This window comes from Artibeus jamaicensis, unplaced genomic scaffold (genome assembly GCF_021234435.1).
Source record: "Artibeus jamaicensis isolate MK-2021 breed Jamaican fruit bat unplaced genomic scaffold, CSHL_Jam_final contig_519, whole genome shotgun sequence".
NCBI lineage: Eukaryota > Metazoa > Chordata > Mammalia > Chiroptera > Phyllostomidae > Artibeus > Artibeus jamaicensis.
This window is the reverse complement of record NW_026521871.1, coordinates 40,492,354-40,516,006: the sequence shown is the minus strand read 5'-3', so window position 1 is coordinate 40,516,006 and position 23,653 is coordinate 40,492,354. Positions and strand designations below refer to the sequence as shown.

At 43.1% G+C, this 23,653-nt stretch overlaps 1 protein-coding gene across 6 annotated transcripts in view; it reads left to right on the top strand.

Moving 5' to 3' along the window:
* The window catches only part of NEK10 (NIMA related kinase 10), a 175,034-nt gene that overhangs the window by 53,545 nt on the left and 97,836 nt on the right, over nucleotides 1–23,653 (top strand). For all 6 annotated transcript variants that reach the window (XM_037135565.2, XM_053669247.1, XM_053669249.1 and 3 more), the window contains 11 exons: nucleotides 1,434–1,658; nucleotides 4,504–4,643; nucleotides 6,711–6,772; nucleotides 9,155–9,232; nucleotides 10,964–11,028; nucleotides 13,006–13,108; nucleotides 13,201–13,329; nucleotides 13,833–13,970; nucleotides 16,944–16,989; nucleotides 18,961–19,082; nucleotides 19,221–19,323. In XM_037135565.2, the coding sequence (XP_036991460.2) occupies nucleotides 1,434–1,658; nucleotides 4,504–4,643; nucleotides 6,711–6,772; nucleotides 9,155–9,232; nucleotides 10,964–11,028; nucleotides 13,006–13,108; nucleotides 13,201–13,329; nucleotides 13,833–13,970; nucleotides 16,944–16,989; nucleotides 18,961–19,082; nucleotides 19,221–19,323 (1,211 nt within the window). The remainder of the gene's footprint in view (nucleotides 1–1,433; nucleotides 1,659–4,503; nucleotides 4,644–6,710; nucleotides 6,773–9,154; nucleotides 9,233–10,963; nucleotides 11,029–13,005; nucleotides 13,109–13,200; nucleotides 13,330–13,832; nucleotides 13,971–16,943; nucleotides 16,990–18,960; nucleotides 19,083–19,220; nucleotides 19,324–23,653) is intronic.

Sequence of the window (23,653 nt, the reverse complement as noted above, 5' to 3'; positions counted from 1 at the left end):
AGGTCTTGATGGGCTCTTTGTGGTAAATAAGGAGTGTAGTTTTTATCATGAATATTAGGGGGGACTCCCAGAAAGATTTTAAGCATGATCAGATTTACTTTGGGGGAAGATCACTTTGACAGCAGTGTGTGGGGCTGTGGGGTGGGAAATACAGCTACACAATATGAGATCCACTCATGACAGGAAGGCATGCGTTGTGTAGAAAGTTTGAGAAGGTGATGAATACTGTTTACCAAAGAACGTATGTTCCGAATGCCACGGCATAATGTTTGGGAGGGAGAGGCGCCACTGAAAACTGGCTCAGGGGAAAGGAATTCTGAAGCAGCATGGGAATGAGAACAGTGGAGAGGTGGATGACAGAGGGGCGTGATCAAGGACCACGAGGGTGGTGGATGGAGTAGGAGGTTAGCTGGCTGTACAAGAGGACTGACCCCAGCAGTTGCCCAGGACGAGGGGGCACCTAAGGCTCCTGATTGGCAGTGGCAGGTTGGGAAAGAGAAGGAAGTGTCTCTCTCGCATGATCCCCACTCCTCTGGCTTGGAAGTGGGAAGGACTGTGGTGTCATGAATCAAGATCAGGGATATTAGAGGAAGAGATGCTCTGGGGAGGAGGATGAGGCCTTTGAGTTTAGACGCAGTGGGGCGTGTACCTGTGGACAGCTGCGTGGCTGGCGCTTACGGAGTTGGGGGTGATGCCTGGGCCAGACTCACAGAGCCAGGGTGGAGGGGGTGTTCAAGGCCATGGGAATGGGTGCCCCATCCAGGGAGAGTCTTTAGAGCATGAGACTGGAGATGAAAGTGGTTCTAGGCAATGCTCATCATCGTGTTTCAGAGCTCGGCTGAGCCTTACGTCTTATGCCATCATCGTTTTTGTGTTACTCCCCTGCATTGCAGTGTTTGTGCCATTTGCATTAGTGTCTTGTTTTTGCAACCGCGCGGTCAGTTTCTGAAGACTGGGTTAAAGCCTTTATATTTCTCTTGCCTTGAGCACAGTGCAGGTCCCATTCAATGTACTTGACACCTATTTGCTGGCTAGGGGGTTTTTAGCCAGACCCATGAGGACACAACAAGAAAACACCGTAGAACAGCAGTCAGGAAACTGGGACCTGATGACTAAACTTGGCTCCCTGCCTGTTTTTTTAAAGTAAAGATTTGTCGAGATGCAGCCATGTGCATTTGTTTCTATGTGTCGTCTGTGGCTGCTGTTGCACGCCGCGGCCTGATTGGATGGTTGTGACAGAGCCCATGTGCCAGCAAAACCGAAAACATGTGGCTGTGGTCCAGCCCTTCACAGAAAATGAATGTTGACCAGTCCCTTAGAAAATGTTGGAGTTACAGTTCATGCGGTGATGATGGCTGTAGTCTAAGTCGATGTAAAGTCAGTAACCCACTCACGCTGCGGTCCTTACCCTCGCCCTCCCCGGTCCCTCGCAGACTGACTGCGGAGCTGCTGCGGCTTCTTTGTGCCGAGCCCCAGGTGAAGGAGCAGGTGAAGCTCTACGAGGGCGTCCCCGTGCTCCTCAGTCTGCTCCACTCCGACCACCTGAAGCTGCTCTGGAGCGTCGTCTGGATCCTGGTGCAGGTGTGTGAGGACCCCGAGACCAGTGTGGAAATTCGCGTTTGGGGAGGCATCAAGCAGCTTCTTCATATTTTACGAGGGTGAGTGAGGGTGGGCCCGGCCCACTTTGCCCCGGTCACTGGGGGCTGGGGGCTCTTCCACGCAACGGCAGGTTGGGTACCTGCTCAGCTTGCTCCCGCCTGGTCTTTATCATTCATGTTTTGCAGAGTCACTTACACTTGTTTCGAACATGCTTTATATCCATGCTGGGGGCATTCGCCTTTAAAGCTTCTTGGGAAACCTGATGTGTTTATCTTTCCATCACCGACCTCCAGTACAGTGCCAGGAGTGTGGGAGGCCATCTGTCTGCAGATGCAGGCTGAGTGGAAACCCAGTAATCCCAATTTGAAAACATTTGTCTTGGCACCTTTTTCCTGAATCAGTATGTTCCTATTGCGATCCCAACAAGTACAATAATGACTACTATTTTACTAAAATATATCGGAGTGCGTTTTAGTAAACGACTGTCATGTTTCTGACCCTGGTCCAGAGGCTCTTTTCTTTCTGATTTTCACTGCGCTGCCCTAAAGTGGGTTAACCCCTTATGATCTCTCGTTTAAAAGTAGAATTCCAATGGTATTCAGCCATGAGTTTGAGTTTGTTAAAATAATTTCAAATGAAAGTTTTCTGAATGTTGCAGTAACTACTATAATTGTATATAGTAGACGTATTAAAATATTGAATAACAACATCTTTTGGTGCCATCAGTGGGAAGGTGCTATTACCTAAAGTCATTATAAAGTATGATTCAGTTCTATAGATGCTGAATCCAAGTAGCAAAGGAACACATCTGCCTGAAAGGGCTCACATTTGTGATCTGTGGCACATAAAATAAAAGCACAGTGATGTGACTTGTCAATTTTAAGTGACTAGTTAGTACCAGATCAGTATTATTCAGACTTGTGCCTGCTGTGCCTCCAGGGGCCTTGGGGACTGATATGTTACCAACTTCATTTGTTTTTGTCTGAGGGAACGTTCCAAAGCATAAGAACAGACTGTAGACATATGCAGTGTAGCTTTCTTAGTGACTTCTGTCGTTGCCAAAACAGAGGGAAAATAGTGTAGACTGTCGATAATCTACTTGCATTTCTGAATATCACGTGAAAGCCTCAAATGCTTTAAGGTAGAATATAAATTATAAATTATAAGTCACTAGTACTGTGGTGTAATAAGCTTAGCCCCCTGGTCAAAATAATTACATTAGAAAAAGTTTTGTTTTCGCTTGAGTTTGTAGGATAATGGTGACGTCGATAGTGGTGGTGGTTATTATTTTTTGTCAATATGTTTATTACAGCAATGATGGGTTACCCCGCTGGGGTTATTTTTTGATGATTTGATTAAATTCTAAATTCTGTAATAGCAATGCTTCAAAGACAGAACCTACCTTTTTTACCAGATAGAACTGAGTTTAATTCAAAGAACCACTTTCCCTCTTTGGCTCAAGCCATCACTATCCTTGACAGAAAAGAGTCCCTTCACAACCAACGAGGCCTTTTCCCAGTCTCCTGCTGTGGTGCAGTGCCCGAAAACTCTTCTGGGGAGATGATAGATGTCGACACTTAGGCTATGTTAAATGTGTCTCAGTGTTCTGGGGGAATTTATTACCCCAGCTGCGTAAACAGCATCCTTTCAGAGCTGGTGCCTGCCCCTGAGCTGCCTCGAGCCGGTTTGAGGGGTGGAGGTTGCCAGGTTGTCTGCCGGCTTGAGTGCGAACAGGCGTTGTCGGCAGAGCACTTTCCGGGGAGCCTGTTCGTGCCCATGGACCCGCCCAAACTCAAAGGTGGTTTCCAAGGGGCTGCACACTCTTGATATCATGCATTGATCTCTAAATTCGAGTTTTAACATAATTATGTTCATGGACAAGATCAGTGGTTATGACCAATCTGACCCAGATCCATCACCTTCCCCACGCTCAGTGCAGGAAGGCCACCCGTGGGCCGAGATGACGTGCGAGGCTCTGTCCACATTATAGTCGGGCACAGAAATCCAAGTAGGGCTGCTGCCATAAAAATAAATAAGTGAAAAAAAAGGGTAACCATATGAAACAAAAAGAAACAAAGCAGATAAAAGACATAAAGAATCCATTTTAGAAGATGTTGCATTAAATAAGCAGAAAAACAAACGCTGTATTTTATCAAAGATGTCAAAGAGAACGTGACCTCTGTGAAAACAGATTGGAGACGAGGTGAGAGGGTGATAAAAGTGGAGAAGAGCGACCACAGAGCTCGGAGGGAGGAAGACAGACTCAATAACATACAGGACTGAGAGTTCGCTGGAGCGGGGTCCAGGAAAGGGGAGGGCAGGTTTGAAAAGGTTATGCATAATGTACAGGAGAAAGACGAAAGAACGAGAACAATTAGAAAATGAAAGGTCTGTCCAGCAGAAGATGGGGCTTCAACATGAGGATAAGTGACACCCCTGAGTTGGAGAAGAAAACAAGAGGAATTGAAAAAGTCAGAGATATTATAAAAGAGAACGTCCCTACAATACATGCAGATTGAAATTTCATGGAAAAAGAAGGCAAAATGATGAAGATTCAAATGTATTCAGTTGAATCAGCTGCAGCAGAATACAGTTCAAAAACAAAGGTGGCCATGTGAAGTAAGAAAGAAATGAGTCCTGCCTCACACCATATACGAAAATCAGTTCTAGGTGGATTGGAGGGTGAAACAATAACAATAATACAACAGAAAACTTCATGACCAGGGGAGGCAAAGATCTCCCCTTCCCTCCCCTCCCTTCCTCTCTCCTCTCCTCTTCTTTTTCTTTCCCTCCCTCTTTTTTTTTTTTTTTTTTTTTGCAAAGGCGTCTTAAACAGGTCTCAGAAAGCACTGAGCAGGAAGCAAAGTTGACAAATTGATCTGTGCATTAACATTTCTTTTCCAGAGACAGGAATTTTGTTTCCGATCGCTCCTCCATTGGAAGCCTGTCCAGCGCAAATGCTGCAGGCAGAATCCAGCAGCTCCATCTGTCAGAAGATTTAAGCCCTCGAGAAATACAAGAAAATACTTTCTCTCTTCAAGCAGGTATTTATATCACATTATTATGCCTTAGTATTTGACATTGTTTATTATATCGCCTTATTATTCTCTGTTATAAAATTAGTATGATTATATTAGTTAGGCACAACTTATAAGGTTAAAAAACGTGGAATCGAATCCACGCGGATGCCCAAAACTTGCTGGGACCAGTGCTGGACTCCAGGTTAGTGATGCCACAAAAATTCCTCCCCTTCCACACTCTGAACACATCCAGAAGTCTGCGTAGAAGCAGACAGAGAGCAGGATATTAGCTTTATTATTGGTAAGGCTGCAATAGGGACTGCGCCTTGACCTGCAGCCAGAATCATGGTCTCTACCATCTTTTAGACCTTGGGCGCCCTCCTTACAGGAGATCCTACAGTACACATACCCATTCCGCCAGGAGCAAGAGAGTGCCTCCCCCACACCTCGTGAGCTCCTAAAAAGACGACAGAGATGCTCCCTGTGTGGGATTTCCACACAAAAGCAGGAGCGGGAACGCAGGCATGTGGTGTTTGGCAGTATGGCACAACCTTGAACAGTGGGGTAGCCTGTGCCCTGCAAAAGGACACTGGTGTCTGGAACCAGTGGGGCTGCAGTGCTGCTGACCAGGCCGAGTGCCAGGCAGTGGCCTGTGGGCAGGGACAGAGAAGAGCGGGTGGACCCACAGGAGGGTGGGCAGGACCTAAGGGGGGATGAGCAGACATGGTGGGGTGGGGTCGGGGGAGAAAAAGGTGGGGAGAGAAGGGGCAGGCTTTGTTTGCTTCCTACTCTTTCCTCCTGGAGAATGGAGTTGTTCCTTCGCAGGTGTTTGAGCTGAGGGCAGTGGGACCCCCTCTGCTTGAGCTGCCACCCGGTTCCCTCGGAAAGGCCTCGTCATCTCGGTGGAAAGACTCCTGCTGGGGACTCCCTCTCCGAGGGCTCCCCGGGGAAGTCTGATTAACCCGCCTGCCATCGGAGCCAGGCCTCTCACCAGAGTGGGTGAGACGGGTGGTGACAGAGGTCACAAGGGCGGTTGCCCACGTGTGGAACGATAAGTTCTGTCCCGGGAAGGGCTCAGGGGGCACCAGGGGGCTGGAAACATCCTGTGCAGTCACTGGAGTGGCAGTGGTGACAGGGTGTGTAGAGAGACATGTACTGTCTCATCACGCTGTACACTTAAGAGATGCCTACTCCACACAGCTCATTTTATACCTCAGTAAAAAATGGCCAGTCCGGGGATTAGGAGTCGGGTGTCAGTTTCAGCTGCAGGCGCCGTTGGCCGTGTGGTCTCGGACGGCTTGTCTCAGTCTCTCCACGCCTCAGTTGCACTCATGTGAAATGGTGCAGGTGATCGTGAGGGCTATTGTGAGAATCACAGGAGGGTGTAAATTTATATCACGGTGCAGGGCCAGTGGGGAGGGCTCCGTAGAATGGCACTGTCCTACTTAGATGCTCTGTGCTCTAGGATCCAGCAAAGGTCTGGTTGGACAAGGGGTGGCTCGGTCAGGAGTGCCCCCGGGGGCTGCCACGGTGGCTGCAAAGAGCTCCTAGTACGAAGGGTGGTGCTCAGGGCGTGGGGCCCAACGCCTGGCAGGCTGGGGTCAGACTCCTGGCTGCTTCCACTTATCAGTCCCGAGGCCTCAGCGAATGACCTCTCTGAACCTGTTTCCTCATTAGTAAAACTGGGGATCTTAGTCCATGCTCTGATTATAAGAGTTAATTTGGATAACATATTTAAAGTACTCATTTTTTAACCATTGCAAATGTATGTGTTGATCACCTGCTAAGTGGCAGGCACATGTAGGGCGCCGGGATTCCAACGAACCAGGCGCGTGCAGCACTCGGGGGGCACAGCAGCTGCTTAATAAAAGGCGACTGTGAGGCGTGCTTGCACACGCATTATGTGAAGAGGAGAGTTGGAAGCTGTGAAAAGTCAGCCTCCCTTCTCCCAGAGCCGTGTCAGAGGGACACTAGTGTTTTGGGGGGATTGACTCTGCTGGGAGGATTCCCTAGAGTTGGGGTATCACTGTATCTGTGCGAAACCGCAGTCACGGCGGCGACAGACTGTTCACCTGCCGGCTCTCGTTCCAGCCTGCTGTGCCGCCCTCACCGAGCTGGTGCTCAACGACACCAACGCCCACCAGGTGGTGCAGGTGAGCGCCCGGGGCTCCCAGCCCGCATCCGACTCTGTGTCCCAGAACGTCGCTTTCGGGGTCCCATCATGGGGTTTTAAAATATTTAAATTTGTCTTACTTAACTTGTAGATTTCCATTTTATATTCTTGTCCTTCTTTCAGCTTGCTCTTGCTCAGCTTAGAAAGAACTGTCATGTGGTTAATTGACGATTTCCTCCCCTCTATTATGTGTAGACTTTTTCATTTTCCTTTCTTTTCTAAAAAAGCTAGTCTGCTTTGCTTTAATTCTCGGCATATATTATAGGATACATGAGTTAAGGAAAGGAGTCGCTTTAAGAGTACATCAAGTACGTACTCTGTAACTGTGTACATCAACTGTATATAAATACATAGACCTCTACAACCCTTGTCTGGGTTTGTATTATCAAGGTTACTTTCTGCTTATTGAATTTTACAGAAAAAACTTTTGCTTTATCCAATACAATGTGACATCTGTCTGTCAGAAGTCCAGCCACTGTTAATGTAGTGAGAATGGTTTGCACGACACAGATGTAACCTGGCAGCCAAGGAGAGTGGACTGGAATGTGTGTGTGAACGATGACGACCTCACTGTACTGGTCAGTGAGGGCAGCAGATGCAGTCGAGTGAGAATTTATACTGTGTGGTTGTCTTACTCACAATGATTGAGCGAGTAGAGCAAAGGATCTGCATCGAATTTGGCATTAAGCTTGAGCATTCCTCTGTGGAAACTACTCAGTGATTCAGAAGGCAGCAGCTGTGGGCAGCTGGTGATTGGCATTTTCACAGTGACAATGCACCTGTTCATGCATCACATCTCGTGCAGTGTTTTTTTGTGTGTGTGAAATATCAAATCACCCAGGTGACTTCAGCACCCCTACAGCCAAGATCTGGGGCCCTGTGAATTCTGGCTTCTCCCAAAACTAAAATCACCTTTGAAAGGGAAGAGATTTCAGACCACTGATGAGACTCAGGAAAATGTGGTGGGGTAGGTGATGGTGATTGGGAGAACTGTGTGAGGTCCCAAGGTGTCTGCTTTAAAGGGGACTGAGGCACCATTGTCTTATGTACAATGTTTCTTGTATCTTCTTCAGTAAATGTCTGTTTTTCATAGTACATGGCCAGATCCCATCTGGACAGACCTCATTTATTCAACTTCCACTTCAAAGTACCTATAGGGACATGACAGTTAGTTAGGGATCAGGTTGCCCCAAATTAGACTTCGGAGGAAAAGCTCAGCAAATCAGTTGTCTGTGGAACAACTGAAATCTGGGGAAAACTTTAATAAAATAATCTGTGATTCTTAGAATTCTGGGGTTAGCACTGGTCCTTGTACTGACTGTGAGGGAGAAATATCTGGTGAGGGAGCCTGGCATGGAAGCAGATGCTGTTAGAATCATTTCTTTTACCATTACTTGCTGGCTGGGACCCTGAAAAAATGACTTAGCTTCTCTAAGTTTTTGTTTTATCATGTATAAAATAGAAAAATTATAGAGTAATTCACTGAATAGCTAAAAAGATTGAATGCACTAAGGCAGGTAAAGATCTTCAGTTATAATATAAATGTCCACACATAGGAGAGTTCACTAAATTATACATTTGATACATAATAGAAAAATAGCAGTAAGTTAGTTTTGCTCATTCCTCTAGGTTTATATTTGTATTAGTGAAGAAGTCTGGAAAGATGTGGACTGTGTTTTCATGAAAAACTTTCATTTCCTTTTCCTTTTTAAAAAATTACTTATTTATCTTTAGAGAGAGGGGAAGGGAAGGGGAAAGAGTGGGAGAGAAACATCAATGTGTGGTTGTCTCTTGTGTGCCCCTTACTGGGGACTTGGCCTGCAACCCAGGCATGTGCCCTGGCTGGGAATTGAACCGGTGACTCTTTAGTTCATGAGCCAGTGCTCAATCCACTGAGCTACACCAGCCAGGGCTATTTTCTTCTCTAATCTATTATTATTTTTTAATTATTTCTATAATAATTAACTTATATGTATTGTTTAAGTAAAAACCTATAAAGGGAGAAGTTCTCTTTCATAATTAGATATTTAAAATGCAATGTAAAAAGAACAAAAAGATATTTAACTTCCTTTTTATCCCCGTCTCTGTTTTTTAAAGCATTTCAGTCACATTGAATTGATATGCTTTATCATTTATACTCTTGAAAGACAACTGAAATTTTAAGGCTGTGGTTCTAGTCTTTGGTGTGTAAAAGTTACACTGACATTTTTAGCATTGTCCTGTCACATGTACTTACAGTCCCAAGGCTATGTTAACTGTAATGTAGCCTATGTTTTTGACATTGTTTGGTTGATTCTCTGTGCTCATGTGTCTCTATGGCATTGTCACTGGTCACTGGTAACGTGCCCTTTTATTCTTCCAGGAAAATGGTGTATATACAATAGCAAAATTAATTTTACCGAACAAACAAAAGAATGCAGCAAAAACTAACCTGTTACAGGTAATGAAGATGTCTATTCCTTTTCAATATCAAGTTACTGAAAGCAGGGGAAGCTTTGCTAACGCAGTCTATGTGGTTAGAATCTTTGGCCTGGTGCCGGCCCCTGCACTGACTGTGAGGGAAGGTACCTGGGAAAGGGGGGCTGGCGTGGGGGGGGGCAGTGCTGTGAAAACACGGTGAAAGGCTTAACAGCGCTTTCTCTGTGGGAGGGAAGTAGGTGACTTTGCCTATCTTTGCCTATCAGTAAGTTCTGTTTTCAAAATACACGTATTGCTTGCACATCAGAGAATAATAAGAGGAAAATGAAGCATGGACCACAATCACTAATACTGCACTTTTACACGGGAAAGCCTGTGAAATGGATCTTGATGGCTGAGGAAAGACTTGACAAGTGGCTGAAGGGATGGGCATGGGGCACCGATGGCATCTGCGGGAGCCTGAGCTTGCAGCTGAGTGCTCAGGTGCCCAGTGGGGCTGGGCTGTGTGGCTGGGGGCAGGGGAGCCTCAGGAGGCGAGGCCTCGTGGATGAGAAGGGGACGCATTATGCAGCGTCCTGTGCGCTTTTCTGAGCGGGAGGCAGGAGCCACTGGAGACGTAGGGGTGATAGAGTCGGATTTTAAATGAGCCTGTGTAGCCACCGCTCATCTCCCACCGGCCCCGCCCCAAGTCATTTAGAAAAGCAAGTTCGAAACGGCCTTTGCCTCCGACCTGACTTAAGAGCTGTTGTCCAGAATAATGGACCAACCCAGCAGAGAATTTTTGGTGGTATCTGTGGGCCGGCAGCTGCAGGTTTTGGAGAGTTACAAATGAGAACACAGGGTGGGACCCAATTTTGTCACAGGTACGTGATACTCTGTGGCAGCACTGATGCCGTCAAATCCATCCTGTAGTTGCAGTCTGTTGAACAGCAGAGGGTTTTAAAAGTTCACGTTTCAATGGTTTTCAAGGCACACGTGCGTTCTCCTCTCTCTCACGGTCGCCACTGCTCTCTCACCAGGCTCCTTTATGTCATTCTCTCATCCGCCTGGCTTCTCTGGGCAACCCTGTGGGTGACCTTTCTTCTATGTTCAGGTCACTGATTTTATGAGACAGTTCCAGACCCGAGTTCAGCAGGCCCCGATCACCCCGGTGGTGGCCTATCCTGCAGGTACAGAGGCAGGCTGGGGGCTGTCTTTTATTTTCTTAGCTCTGCAAAGTGCCAGAAGTTTACTTCTCTCCAGTAAAGTCTCACAGGCCTCTTCCTGAGTGTTCACAGGAGTTACTGTAGATTGTTCTATTTGGGGAGCGCTGAGGACTCTTTCCTCAAGAGACCAATTGGTCAAGTTTGAGTCCAGTGTGCCTGTGGCTATTTTTACATGTTGTGGTTTCTAGTGTTTATTTTCTCACAGAAACCATGTAAATATTGAGGCATACATAGCAGGCTAGAAACAAAATAAACCTCGAGCTCCTGGAAATTGTCGGACGTTTGGTTTTCTCAGTGTAGGAATTTTATTTCTTGTTTCTGTGCTCATTGTGTACTTTCTAGAAGGGAATTAATGACAAGTACTGAGTGAAGCAAAGCCAAGGTCCCCAGCGTTTCTACCACATAAACGCTTTAAAAAAATAAGCATCGGCTCCCACGTAGATCAGCCACGCTCGCAATGCAAACACTTCAGTGTTTACTTCATGGTGATTCTAGCTTGAAACGCTTTAATTTGCCTTTGGGGAATCACACATCCTTTTGTTTTCCAGTGTTACGCTTTCAGAGCCTTGAGGTTTCTCTTCAGTATGGAAAGGAACAGACCACTCTTCAAAAGGTATGAGCTTAAGAAGTTTTAAGTGACCTGCCGTCCCGAGATTGGACTGTGTCCACACAGCTGGCTTAGGTGATGCGGCCAGTAAGAGAAGATGAGTCCGCGTGCAGAGCATGTGTCTTCCGCTCCCTCGGAATCCACAGACGGAACCGAGCTCTCCTGGCGCGACCGCGGCACCGAAAATGAGCAAAAGGGTGCAAGAGCGTGAATCACTGTATCGTTACAGCTCTTCTTAATTACACGTGACTGCTCTGGTTCTCTCCCTCTTTTAGACAATAACATTTTAAGTGGATGACATCAAAAATATGTGCTCGTTTTAGCCCGTTCATACCTGCCAAAGTTGATGTACTGTATTTTGCTGTGTATGATGCGCACCTTTTTTGCCCAGATCTTTTAGGGAAAAATAAGGATGCACAGTATACATGGGTATGATGAGTACATATCAAGGGTATGATAATGGGTATAATAATACCATGTACAATGTCCACGAAAAGTTGGGTGCGCATTATACACTGCAGAATATGGGGTAGTTATATTCACTTACAGAAAGAAAGGCTTTGTCTGGATAGCTTCCACAGGGCAGGGGCTTGTGAGAGGGGAGCTGGCCGATGCTGCTGGGTCGGGAGGCGGTGCTGGCGAGCGTGGGGGGAAAATCACCACCTTGGGGAGCAGACACTAGTTGCTGGCATGTATGGTCTGCGTGCTGTTTCCTTGGGCCGCTAGTCAAAATCACAGGTCTAAGGCCTTACCGGAATTTTATTGACAAGGTAGAACAGCAATAAAACCTTGACTTAATATAACATCATTTTTCAGAATCTTGGAGCATTTTATGTTGTTACTTTATTTCTATATGATGCTTGAATTTAGGGTAAGAAAAGAACATGAAGTTAGTTATTCATTAAAATCTTTCACTTCAATGCCCTAAATCATCCATTTTAAGGGGACTTAAAGATTTTAATAAGCCCTGAAGCCAGTACCTGGGAAATGAAGCAGGAACCTCCATTTTCTCCTTTACCTGTATTATTTGATTTTCATAAAACATTAAGGTTAGGTTAATATTTACCCATTAGGGTTAATGTGAGGACTGACTCAAATGGCACTTATTAAAGTGCTCAATACTCAATAAATGCTCAGTAAACATTCCCTAGTAATATGTTTAATACCTATACCCCCAAATAGCTTACAAATAAAGTATTTGTAAAATTCGTTTCATATTTATTTATTTATTTTAAAGATTTTATTTTTATTTATTTATCTTTAGAGGGGAAGGGAAGGAGAGAAGGAGAGAAATATCAATGTATGGTTGCCTCTCATGGGTCCCCTGCCGGGAATTGGCCTGCAACCCAGGCATGTGTCCTGACTGGGAATCAAACCTCGATACTCTGGTTTGCAGGCCTGTGCTCAATCCACTGAGCTACACCAGCCAGGGCCATATTTATTTATTTTTATAAGATTATATTTATTTACTTTAGAGGGAGGGGAGGGAAGGGAGAGACAGAGGGAGAGAAGCATCAATGTGTGGTTGCCTCTCACATGCCCCCTACTGGGGACCTGGCCCACAGCCCAGGCATGTGCCCTGACTGGGAATCAAACTGGCGACCCTTTGGTTCGCAGGCTGGCACTCAGTCCACTGAGCCACACCAACCAGGGCTCATATTTATTTTTTTATTGTAGTAAAGGTCACATAATATGAGATATAGCCTCTTAACAAATACTTTATTGTACAACACAGTGCTGTTGACTATAAGCAGGATGCGGCCTCTAGAGCTTTGCATTTGTTTTTTTCTTACCTTACAAACTGTAGCTTTAGTTCACTTTTGTGAGATAAGCTGGTGAGTATTACTTCCCCCAACTTTGTCGATAACTTAAGGAAGTTAATTTTGTTTGATTAATCTGTGAATGAGCTAGATCTAAAATGGAAGGAATGGCCAGCAGTTTCCAAATCCCGCATGAAGTGTATGTGTGTATTTTTCCCTGTAGACTTTTCCCCACCGACTTGTTTGAGATCTTCATTGATATAGGACATTATGTTCGTGACATCAGTGCTTATGAAGAGTTGGTCTCAAAGTTCAATTTATTGGCGGTAAGTCTTGAGTTTTTAATTTTGGCAGGCTGCTTTGTGGTCAGGATGGAATTCATCATAGCAACCCATCTTCTCTTTCTTTTTATGGTTAGGAGGACGAGCTGAAGCAAATTGCTGAAAATATTGAAAGCATTAATCAGAACAAATCTCCTTCGAAATACATAGGCAACTATGCGATTCTGGATCACCTTGGAAGTGGAGCTTTTGGCTGTGTTTACAAGGTGACTCTGCTGGTGGGGGGTACTTGTGGTGTCCCCTGGCACACCAGGCGTCCCGCCTGCACACCCACCCGCAGTTGAGTGGATCCCTCTCCTGGGAAAGTAGTGGAAAGTAGATGTGAAATTAGAACGACTGTTTTATACGTCATACAGCTGCATCCGTGTTGTCTTAACCTTCAGCTCTAGACATTGGTCGCTGACTTGAAGAAAGCCATCATTTGTCATTAATCTCTCACAAAAAAAATAGTCAAAAAGGCTTGTCCCACGGCATAGCACCTTCTCCACACTCACACCAGTGATTCTGTGTTTACACAGTAAAATCCTACTGAATATTGCAGATGGACCCCAGAAATACCAGTTTTATAAAGCTGAGCTTAGTATAAATACAGATGGAATTTTAAAAGTTCCCTGACTTATTTAAATGACTTGCTTTAATCATGTGACCTTATTAATGTACGTCTTTCTTCTCTGTCTCCACCTCATTCCTTTTTTTTTTTTCTTATTAGGTTAGAAAGCGTAGTGGTCAAAATCTCTTAGCAATGAAAGAGGTCAACTTACATAACCCAGCATTTGGAAAGGATAAAAAAGACCGGGACAGCAGTGTGAAGAATATTGTTTCTGAGTTAACCATAATTAAAGAGCAGGTAAAAGTTTTTCTAGTTTATGAAGGTGTTTTCCTTAAACGAATGTCATCAAAAGGAAGTAGAGTTCTTCTGCTAACCATGCTCGTGATCGTAAGAACTGTTTCTGTTTAAAATCATTGATATTAAGGTGGTGATACTTTGGCCAGCTTGTTTTCCTAAGGCTTGACATTGAACCATAGAAACACTTTCTGGAGTTTGTATCCGGGCAAAGGGGTGCAGAGCCGCAGAGTTTACAGCACAGGGTGATTCTCACATGAGAAATTCTCCTCTTCTTTGTGAACATATCCATTTCTTCTTGTTATATTGTAGAATATTTGGTTACTAAGTTACATGCACCAGAATATGACTAAGAGTTCCTGACTTTTGTCAAGTAGAACCAAGCTATTAACATTCCTCAGATATAGCTTATTAAATCTAAAATGAGACTTTTCCAGATGGGTTATTATTTATTAGCATGGGCAGAATATTCTGCCATAATGTAACAACTTCATTAACTGTCATTATGAAGGTTTGTTTGGGGGAGAAAAATAAACAAGTCAGAGGAGAAATGGGATTTCTTTTTGTAATCCAAGAGCGCGTTGGTTTCTCAGCTTCCCTTTCTGGTACATTCATTGTGGACACGGTTCATTTATAACTGCCGTGGAGAGCCACCAACCTCACTGCGCTCCACTCTCCTCTGGCTAAGTTGGCACAGCCCCTGTGCTGGGACATGAAGTTCATCGTGGATACGAATGCACTGGCATCACAGTTTTACTCCAATTTCCAAATGGTGATAACTACTATCATCAGAAGTTTATTTTATAGTTGACTTTTATATCACAATAGGTTAGATTTTCAAAAAAAATTGAGTTTGCTAATGCTTAGGATGACCCAACCTTTGGCAGTGTGCTGCGTCATTATAACACAGGCTGGAATGGGGTTTTGCCCTAAGCTGATCCAGTATCTTCGTTTAAACTGAAATCTGGACGCAGTCCTGGCTGGTGAGCTAGGTCTAGAGGATATGGTTCAGACTGCTTTCCTGTTGTTTAAAATCTGCCGGCCCCTTGCTAGTTGATGAGGGAGACTCCTCTGTAGCCCATTTCCCAGGAGAGGAAAGTGTCAGGGTGGGGCCGCACACGAGGCATCTGCTTCGGCCTCAAGGTAACTCAAAATTGCACAGCTGTGCTCTCACCAGAGAAGCGAACCCGTGGAGGATGATGACATGGAGGCCTGGACGGAGGGGGCAACGACAGGCAGAAGGGACAGAAGTGGGAGTAGGATGGAAGCGTGCACTTGTTAAGACTAAGACTGAGCTGCAGTAACAAGGAGGCTCACAAGGCAGTGGGCCCTTTCTCCTTGTAAAAATCCTGAAGTGGGAGCTCCTGGTGGGCCATGTCCTCTGCTCCGTGCAGACACTCGGGGGGGTGGAGGGGAGGGCGCTTTTTCTGTGCTGCTGGTCTGCTGCCATCTAAGGCACGGCCTGCATCTGCATGGTTGGAACTGCCAGGGGCACGTTCATGTCCAGGGTGGGAAGAGGAGGGGCACCAGGGGGCTCAGACACAGGCGAGCCTGCTTCCCTCTCACTCCAGGGGTGCGGGCTGAGTGTCAGGCCTGCTCCTGGCTGTTGGCGAGGCTGAGAGATGGGACCGCTGCCCGGGAAGCCATGCCCTGTGGCCAAGGAGGAGTCAGATGCTGGGTTTTTGGCGAAGAGCTAACAGACTCCCCTTCAAAAAAGGCAAACAAACAAACAAAAAGAGATGTAAGCCATTTATGGATGAAATGGCGACTATTCTGAGATGAAACAGATTTCAATTTATCTTGAAACTCAAATTATAAATGAAAAACTATAAAAATTTGAGTATTCTTATAGAAAATGACTCCTTTTAAAGCAGAATTTCTATGACACATTCTGAGATAAACTATGTCTAAGAGAGATTGTACTGCATACTTCAAAAAATTGAGATATAACTGACTTATAACATTATATTAGTTTTAGATGTATGTATTGTGAACTAATCACCACAGTAAGTCTAGTTCATATCCATCACCACACATAGTTACAATTTTTGTTTTCTTTGTGATGAGAACTTTGAAATGGCAAGGAACGTTTTATTGACTGCGGCTATAGGGTTAGACTCCCAAGGCAGGGGGTTAGCTGGGGAATTACAGTGGAAGGCGGGGTGAGGGGTCAGAGGGTAGAGAGTCACTTAGAGGAACTTGGTTAGTATCAACGTTGAGGAAAGAGAGACTTGATTAGATAATAAGGATGAGGATGAGGGGTGGGGAGGAACTTGATTGCATAGCAAGAGTAGGAAGATTCTTACTTACTCAACTGGCCTGTTGGGATTTTTCCAAACCTAGGTGGGCCAAGGACGAGGCCTAGTCAGAAAGAAGGCCCAGAGAAGCCGCAGGAAGGTTTGGTCAAGAAGGAAGCCCTTGTCAGTAATTAAGATTTAAGTGGAGTTAATAACTCTTATTTCTGTTTTATAGTGATCATTTTGGGGAGCATAAAAAGACACGGTGTAAACAGACATAAACAGTGCATGCAAATACCAATATTTAAGTGGTGAAGAGAGGTAAAGAGCAAGAATGAGTGTATTTGACATAATTGCTCCCTTTCTGTTTTCTCCGCTCTGCAGTCTATGTGGGGGGTGGGGGGGTGGGGCTGGGAGGGCTGAATGGGTTCATCAAGTTCCCTCTAGTTCTACGATTCTGTTTTAGTTACAACTGATGATGAGGCACAATCAGTTTTTAATTCTGTTTGATAAGGCTATAGAGGAAATTGCTATTTTCAGATTAGTTTTGTAAGTAGCAAATAAAAAGAATCATGGAAAAATGTGAATTAGGTGATAACTTAAAATGCTTGGTTTTATCAATAAATACAGATACAGTACTTTTTGCTTGTCGTTTTCAAGTATGAAGTCCAACTAAGTTATCTGTAAAGACAGTTTGTGTGTTGAAGTCATGTAACGTTTGTTTTCTATTTTCTCGTAGCTTTACCATCCCAATGTTGTGCGCTATTACAAAACTTTTCTGGAGAGTGAGTACGAGTTTCATGATATCTTTAATTAAGGGGATGTATCTTTGTGACACATTTGTATATTTGGATGCCAAAAAATAAGCTTAGCCATCTAGTTTCTTTACTTTTTTTGCTGTTTCTGTGACAGGCGACCATCTTGTGCATGGCCTTCCTGATCGGTGGAACAGTGACATAATCAATCAGCTAAAGATGTGTATAAAATACCTTAGAGCCCCACAGGAGGGACACCTAGTGAACAAACCAGAATAGTAGATACAGTTATTTAGGAAAAACATCAAAAGTTGTTATTGTTGAATTAGATGACTTTTTTCACCTCCAAAATACAGTGCGAGTGGGTTAGGTCTTTGATTTCTTTTGCCTGAAGTTCCAGAAATTGCCACAAGGTGGCGATGGAGCCCTGACTGATTCTGCAGACTAGCAGGCTTTGCAAGGCTGTTGGAATGTTGAATCCAGACGTTGAGATAAAGCTCAGTCAATTGTTTAAAATAGAATGGGACTTCTGACTGAAGTAATATAAGTATTGACAAATCTTAATGATGAACGTCACATAGGAGCTTTCGAAGTAAACCTCTTTTTGAAGGAAGATTTAAGAAATATAAGGCAAAGTTTGGGGTTTCCTCGAGGCCCCTCTGTAAGTTACTCCTGTGAAGCCAGCTGCGTGTACTTGGACTTGCTGTGATGTTACCCACCCCCTTCCCCCTGACAGCTCAGAGGAGCCTGCTGAAAGTCTCCTGTAAATTGTGCACCCTTGGCTGTTGGTTCTTGATCTTAGAATACTTTTCTGTAATTTACTGTGTATCCTGTAATACAGAGATCTAGGCTGGCTTCTACCTTGTACTGAGGTGGCAAAACTTGTTGTAGTTAAAAATTAAAGCCCCCAAAAGTTTTTTTATATCTTAGTTGCTTCCAAAAAAAGATGGAAGTAGCTCAAAAACACATAAAATGTGAGAAAAGTAAAAATAAAGCCTAGAAGTAAGAATAGTACATATAAAAATATTTATTGGGATTATGAAAAGTTGGAAACAGTATAAATGATTGTCCTTGGAAGAACGATTACATAAATTGTGATCAGTGTGTATTGTGGAATATTATGTAACCAGCAGAAAGAATGGCGTGGGTCTCTGTACACTGACATGTGAGGATGTCAAATGAAAACCCTGTAAGGTGCAGAACCACGTATAGTGTGATTTGACTTTGTAAATGTTGTGTACACACTCATTTTACATACATCCAAACCACCAAGAAAAGATCCATATTACGTACCACTGTTAGTAGTCTCATATTGGTTTGGGAGAAAGAAGCAGAATTTACTTCTTTGTTTCTTAGCGTGCAGAGCAAAGACACAAACACAATTGCTGTGAGATTTCTGGTGTCCATCAGATGAACCAGCAGAGGCCCAGCTTTCTCTGCAGCCGAGGGGCAGTACAGAAATGTCTGTCCCCGCAGTGTTTCAGCTCTGTCATTCATTGCAAGGCCTGGGCATGATTCCATTACAAAAATCTGAAAAGTGAATCTAAGAGACCATAGAACAGTACATTTTAAAATGCAATTTTTTAACGGCTGACTTGACTTAAGGGTCTGTATTAGGCGATTGAGATGAAGGGTCGGTTTACATGGTCTTCAGAAAGTTGTCCATGACTTGGGGTCATCAGCTTGTTCTCTTTGGCACCTTCAACCATCCCACGTCACAGGTCACAGCCTATGTAGAAATGATATTTGCTGGTGTAAACTTACGCTAGGAGACAGCCTGTCGCTGGAAGAGATTGTTGCTGGGCTCCAGTGGCCCGCGGCCCCTGTCTCACCCCCACGCCCTTCACGGCTGAGTGGATCCGATCTTAATATGCGTCTGTAACTCTGGTGCTGGGCCCTGCATGCCCATCAGGAAGCTCAGATTCTAATCCTAAGTGTTTCCAAAATATCTTTATTGAGCTCACATTTTTATTACCTTTTTTGTGTGTTTTTTCTACATAGATGATAGGTTGTATATAGTGATGGAGCTTATAGAAGGGGCCCCGCTTGGAGAGCATTTCAGTTCCTTGAAGGAGAAACAACTTCATTTTACGGAAGAAAGACTGTGGAAAATATTTATTCAGGTACACTTTTGTTTTCATTAAGTTTTCCTATCACACGGTGATGCTCCCAGGGGAGGCCTTGGAGGCACGTGTCGTCGTCATCAGCGGCTACACGTGTGCTGGGAGAAGTAACATTCGCTTCTTCTTTGCTGTCTGCAGCTGTGCTTAGCTCTTCGGTACTTACACAAGGAGAAGAGGATCGTCCACAGAGACCTGACGCCGAACAACATCATGTTGGGGGATAAGGACAGAGTGACAGTTAGTAAGTATAACGGTCTTACAATTGTTGAGAATTTCTGAAGATTATTTTAGAGCGGAGCAGTCCCGTAGAACTTAACTGCACTGATGAGAGTGTCCCCTACATGTACTGTCCATTATGGCAGCCAGCAGCCACCTGTGACTCTGGGACACTTGGACGTGGCTGAGGCAACTGAGGATGTGAGTCTTACATTGTATTGCATTTTAGTTAAGTTGACATCCCTATGTGACTAGTAGCTACTACTGAGTTGGATGTGGCCCATGGGAGAAATTGAAGAACCCTTAGGATGGGTGAGAATTTAGTTCCTAAACCAGTGGTGTCTTGGTATTTCCTTTCTGTAGAGCAGTACTTCATCAACCAAGCTTTTATGACCACCATGCGAGCGCGTTATTTTAAACAGTTTTAACACAGTCTGCGCCACCTGGGTGACAAATGTATTTATCAAGGGCTGTGAAAAATCCACCTGTTTGCATTTCAATGCTGCTGTGTTTCACACACACTTGCGTTACTCTCGTGGACTATTGGGGGTTCGCTAGCCAGAAGAAGTAGGGAGCTGTCTCCACATTGGTGGCTCCAAATACTTTGATCATGACATTTCATCAGGAAATTTTTTGATAATACACTGCCATTATATGTATGCTGATTTATAAATTCTCTATATATCACTGCACGGTTCTTCTGCAGTGCATGAAGTTCTATGGAAATAAAACATAAAGGAGCACATTAAAAAATCAAAGTAAAGATTTTCCTATTTTTTCCTGCCCCTGGTGGATTGCCGTGGCGTCCAGTTTGGGAGGCCACTGCCTGGAACATCACAGATGTAAGAGATGGATGGCAGTGCTCTGAAGGCCAGTCTCTTAGTTTTAGAGGACTCTGCTTCCTCATCAGGGCAATTCCAAAAGTGCACATTCACCAGAAGTGCATCTTCAACAATGGTTAGACTTACTGTCCAGGGTTTTGTGTGTGGAAACCCGATATTAATTTAAAAAAGGAAAACAACCTGAAACATTTTAAGCGCGTGCTTTGTGAGATATAAAATGAGACCAAATCATCGGGAATCTTCATCTTGGACATACATTTATTTAATAATTTGATACTAATTATGATTTCGTTTACCATAAGCTTTTTATTTTTCTTTTTATAAAATAGATGCATGTTTCCTTAAGAATTTTTGTTTATACACATGTAGGTATTTCAATATATAAATTAATAAGGATTACTATAAATTGCATATTTAAATTTCATGGAAAATAATATATGTACTTGTATGTATATGTATGCACACCCACATATATGTACTAGTAAATAACTATTAAAAGATTTGTTTCTGTGGTATATGATATGTATTCAAGAAAAAAGTCTGTTTAATCCTTATTATATGGCTATTCTAGCCCTATTTCTTTAGTGACAGCCAACCCTACATTTTATTTTCTTACTAAGATTAGCTGCCGTCCTTTTTCTGTGGTAACATTGAAATACATTGAGATTAATTTATTATTGCAGTAGCCTGATTTCTTTTTTTCTAAACTTAGTTTTAATTCATTTTTATATTTATTTTCTTTTATTAGGACTACAGACCAAAGTAGATTACAAGATAAGACAGTGATAAAAAGCTTATCAAGAACAGCTTGCCCGTATGCAATTCCTAGTTCTTGTTCCCTAAAACCACTTTTCCTTTTAGCTTTTTTTCTGGTACTTGACTTTTCATTGTGGCAGTTGGAAGATTTTCCTATTTCCTTTTCTTCCCCATCTACTATCCTGCCAGTATATTTATGGCACAGTTTGGGTTTAAGTAAATATTGTGTGTTCTCATCATTATTGCTGTGTAATAAGCATTCTACATTGATGAGCTTTCCATTCTCATGGACCTTTTTGTTTTTCTTAGAGTTAACAATCGCCTTTTTTTGTTTGTTTTCCTAGTGTTTTTTTAAATGTCGCTATTAATTCTTCTTGCCAAATCTTCTAAAAGCGTTACGAAAGCCCTCTCCATACTATTTATACACGGTCAGATGTGGCAGTTATTCTCAGTTTTGTTTTCTGGGACAACCAGCTACTTGCTGCGCTGTAGCCCAGATTTGCATTTAGTCTGCTACTCAGCCGCCGACCTGGAACTTCCGTTTGCTCTCCTCTGGCATCTCTGTTTCTTATACCCTGTGCCTTTCTCTTTTCCAACTGCTCTGTTCTGCTGAAATGTGTCTTCCAGTACTTTCCTAAGAAAGTGTCTGGAAGACACTTGGGACGGAATCATTTTTGGATGCTTCCATGTCACAATATATTTTTATGAGACCATCACACTTTATTGGTAGTTTGGCTGGGTGTGGTATTCTCAGAGGAAACTCATTATCCTTCCAAATTTTCAGGTGTTACTTTAGTCATCTGTCACCCACCTTTGCCATTGGGAAATCCAATGCTATTCTGATTCCCAGTGCTTGATACAGGAGCTGTTTTGTTTATTTGGATGTTTTATTGTTTCAGGATATTTACTTTATCCTCTGCTTTGATGGATCTTTTTGCGTTCAGTTCTCTGGGATGTGTCATTTCATTTAATGTGTCTAGATGGCTTTTGAATCTGGAGACGTGAAATGTCAGTTCCAGGAAATCATCCTGCGTGATTTCTTCACCACTTTTCTCTCCTCTGTTTTTCTGTTTCCTTTTCTAGAAATCCTTTTAGTCTTAGATCTTTATACTAAATCATCTCTTAATTTTTAAAATAATTTTCAGTTTTTAGCTCACTCTATCTTTGTTCTACTTTAGAATTATTTCTAAAATTTTATTGTTTAGTATTTGTATTGAATATTTAGTTTTGATTATCATATTTTAATCTCTCCAACTTTTATTTATTTTTTATTTCATGTTCATGAAATCCTGCACTTATTCAAGATAATATAGACTTTTTTTCAGCAACCTGCATTGTCTCCACATTTTCTAGGCCTGTCTTTTCTCTCTCTCTCTCTTTTTTTTCCTGTTTAGTTTGATCTCCATTTCCTGCTGGAGAATTTCCTCAGATGTCTGTTGATCGGGGGCTGGCCTTAATACATATAAAAAAGACACTAAATAAAGGCTGTTGGAAGCTCTGTGAGCCCCAGTTAAGGCTGTCACCAGATGGGCTTCATTAGGTCATGAAGAAGCTTTTCCTCTGAAGAGCCCCACAGTCATCGCTTACACTTTTCCCAGAGACTGCGTCTCTGGTTTCTTGCCTGAGACAACGTCTCTCTGTCTACTGTCATTTTGGGAGTAGCATGGATGAAGCAGGTGCAGAGAACCATGTTGAGCTGATTTTCACCCAATTCCTGTGAGTGCGGCCCCATTCTGTTTGGTCTGTGCTTTTTCTGTTTCTTTGGAAAATAAACCTGTGTTTCTGCCAGTGAAGGGAGAACTTGGTGTGCTGGTACTGCCCTGTGTGGGTGTGGGACGGGGCCTGGAGGCTGCATGGAAACTGGGTTTTAAGGTTTTTACTTCCCTTTTCCCAGTGCCCTGGGCCCCCTTTGCCCTCAGTCACATGGGTCAGGGACTCCTGCTCTGAACCACTTACTGGGATGCTTCATCTTCTGTTGTCTTCAGGCCTATTCCCAGTGTCCTAGGGGCTGAGTAACTTTCCAAAGACAGTTTCTTTCCCTTTATTGTAGCGAAGTGTCTGCAGAAATAGAAGAGATAAACATGGAGAGTCGATCTACCTCTTAGCTCAGGACAGGCAAGCTAGTTCCATTATTGTCTACACATCAGACTTAGTGCAATATATATCACTGTCATGTTTGCTCTCTAATATATGTATTTTATATTTTAGTAATGTATATATATATATTAATAAAATACATTGCTCTTTAATATATACTTTTTATATTTTAATAAAAATACATACTTTTGTTTATACTTGTAAAGGACTCCCTAGAAAAAGTTACTTTTTAAAACAAGAACAAGGAAATTTTTATTTTGTTTTTCTCTCTCCTGCCCCTCATTGTCATTCTGCACAACCTTATTCTTATTAACATTTATTAGACTTAGTAGTTATTCATTAAAAATTTTGTTATACATTTTAAGACATTTAGTTTACTTAAGCGAGGCAATATTTTTCTAGTTTCAAATTAAAAAGTAGTTACATCTCAGAATAGAGTCTCTCTCTACGGCAGTTGCATGGACAGGGTATTGATGGATTACTATCATTTTAAATAAGTATAAAATAATTTTATGAGTAAAAGGCAATTCATAGTGATTTGTCATAACTATTTAAAATATTTTAAATAAAAATAGTGATGAAATATGTTTTTGGTGTCTATCACTATTGGTATAAAGATGGACATTAGAGACTCTTATTTTTAAGGGGAGTTACAGTTAA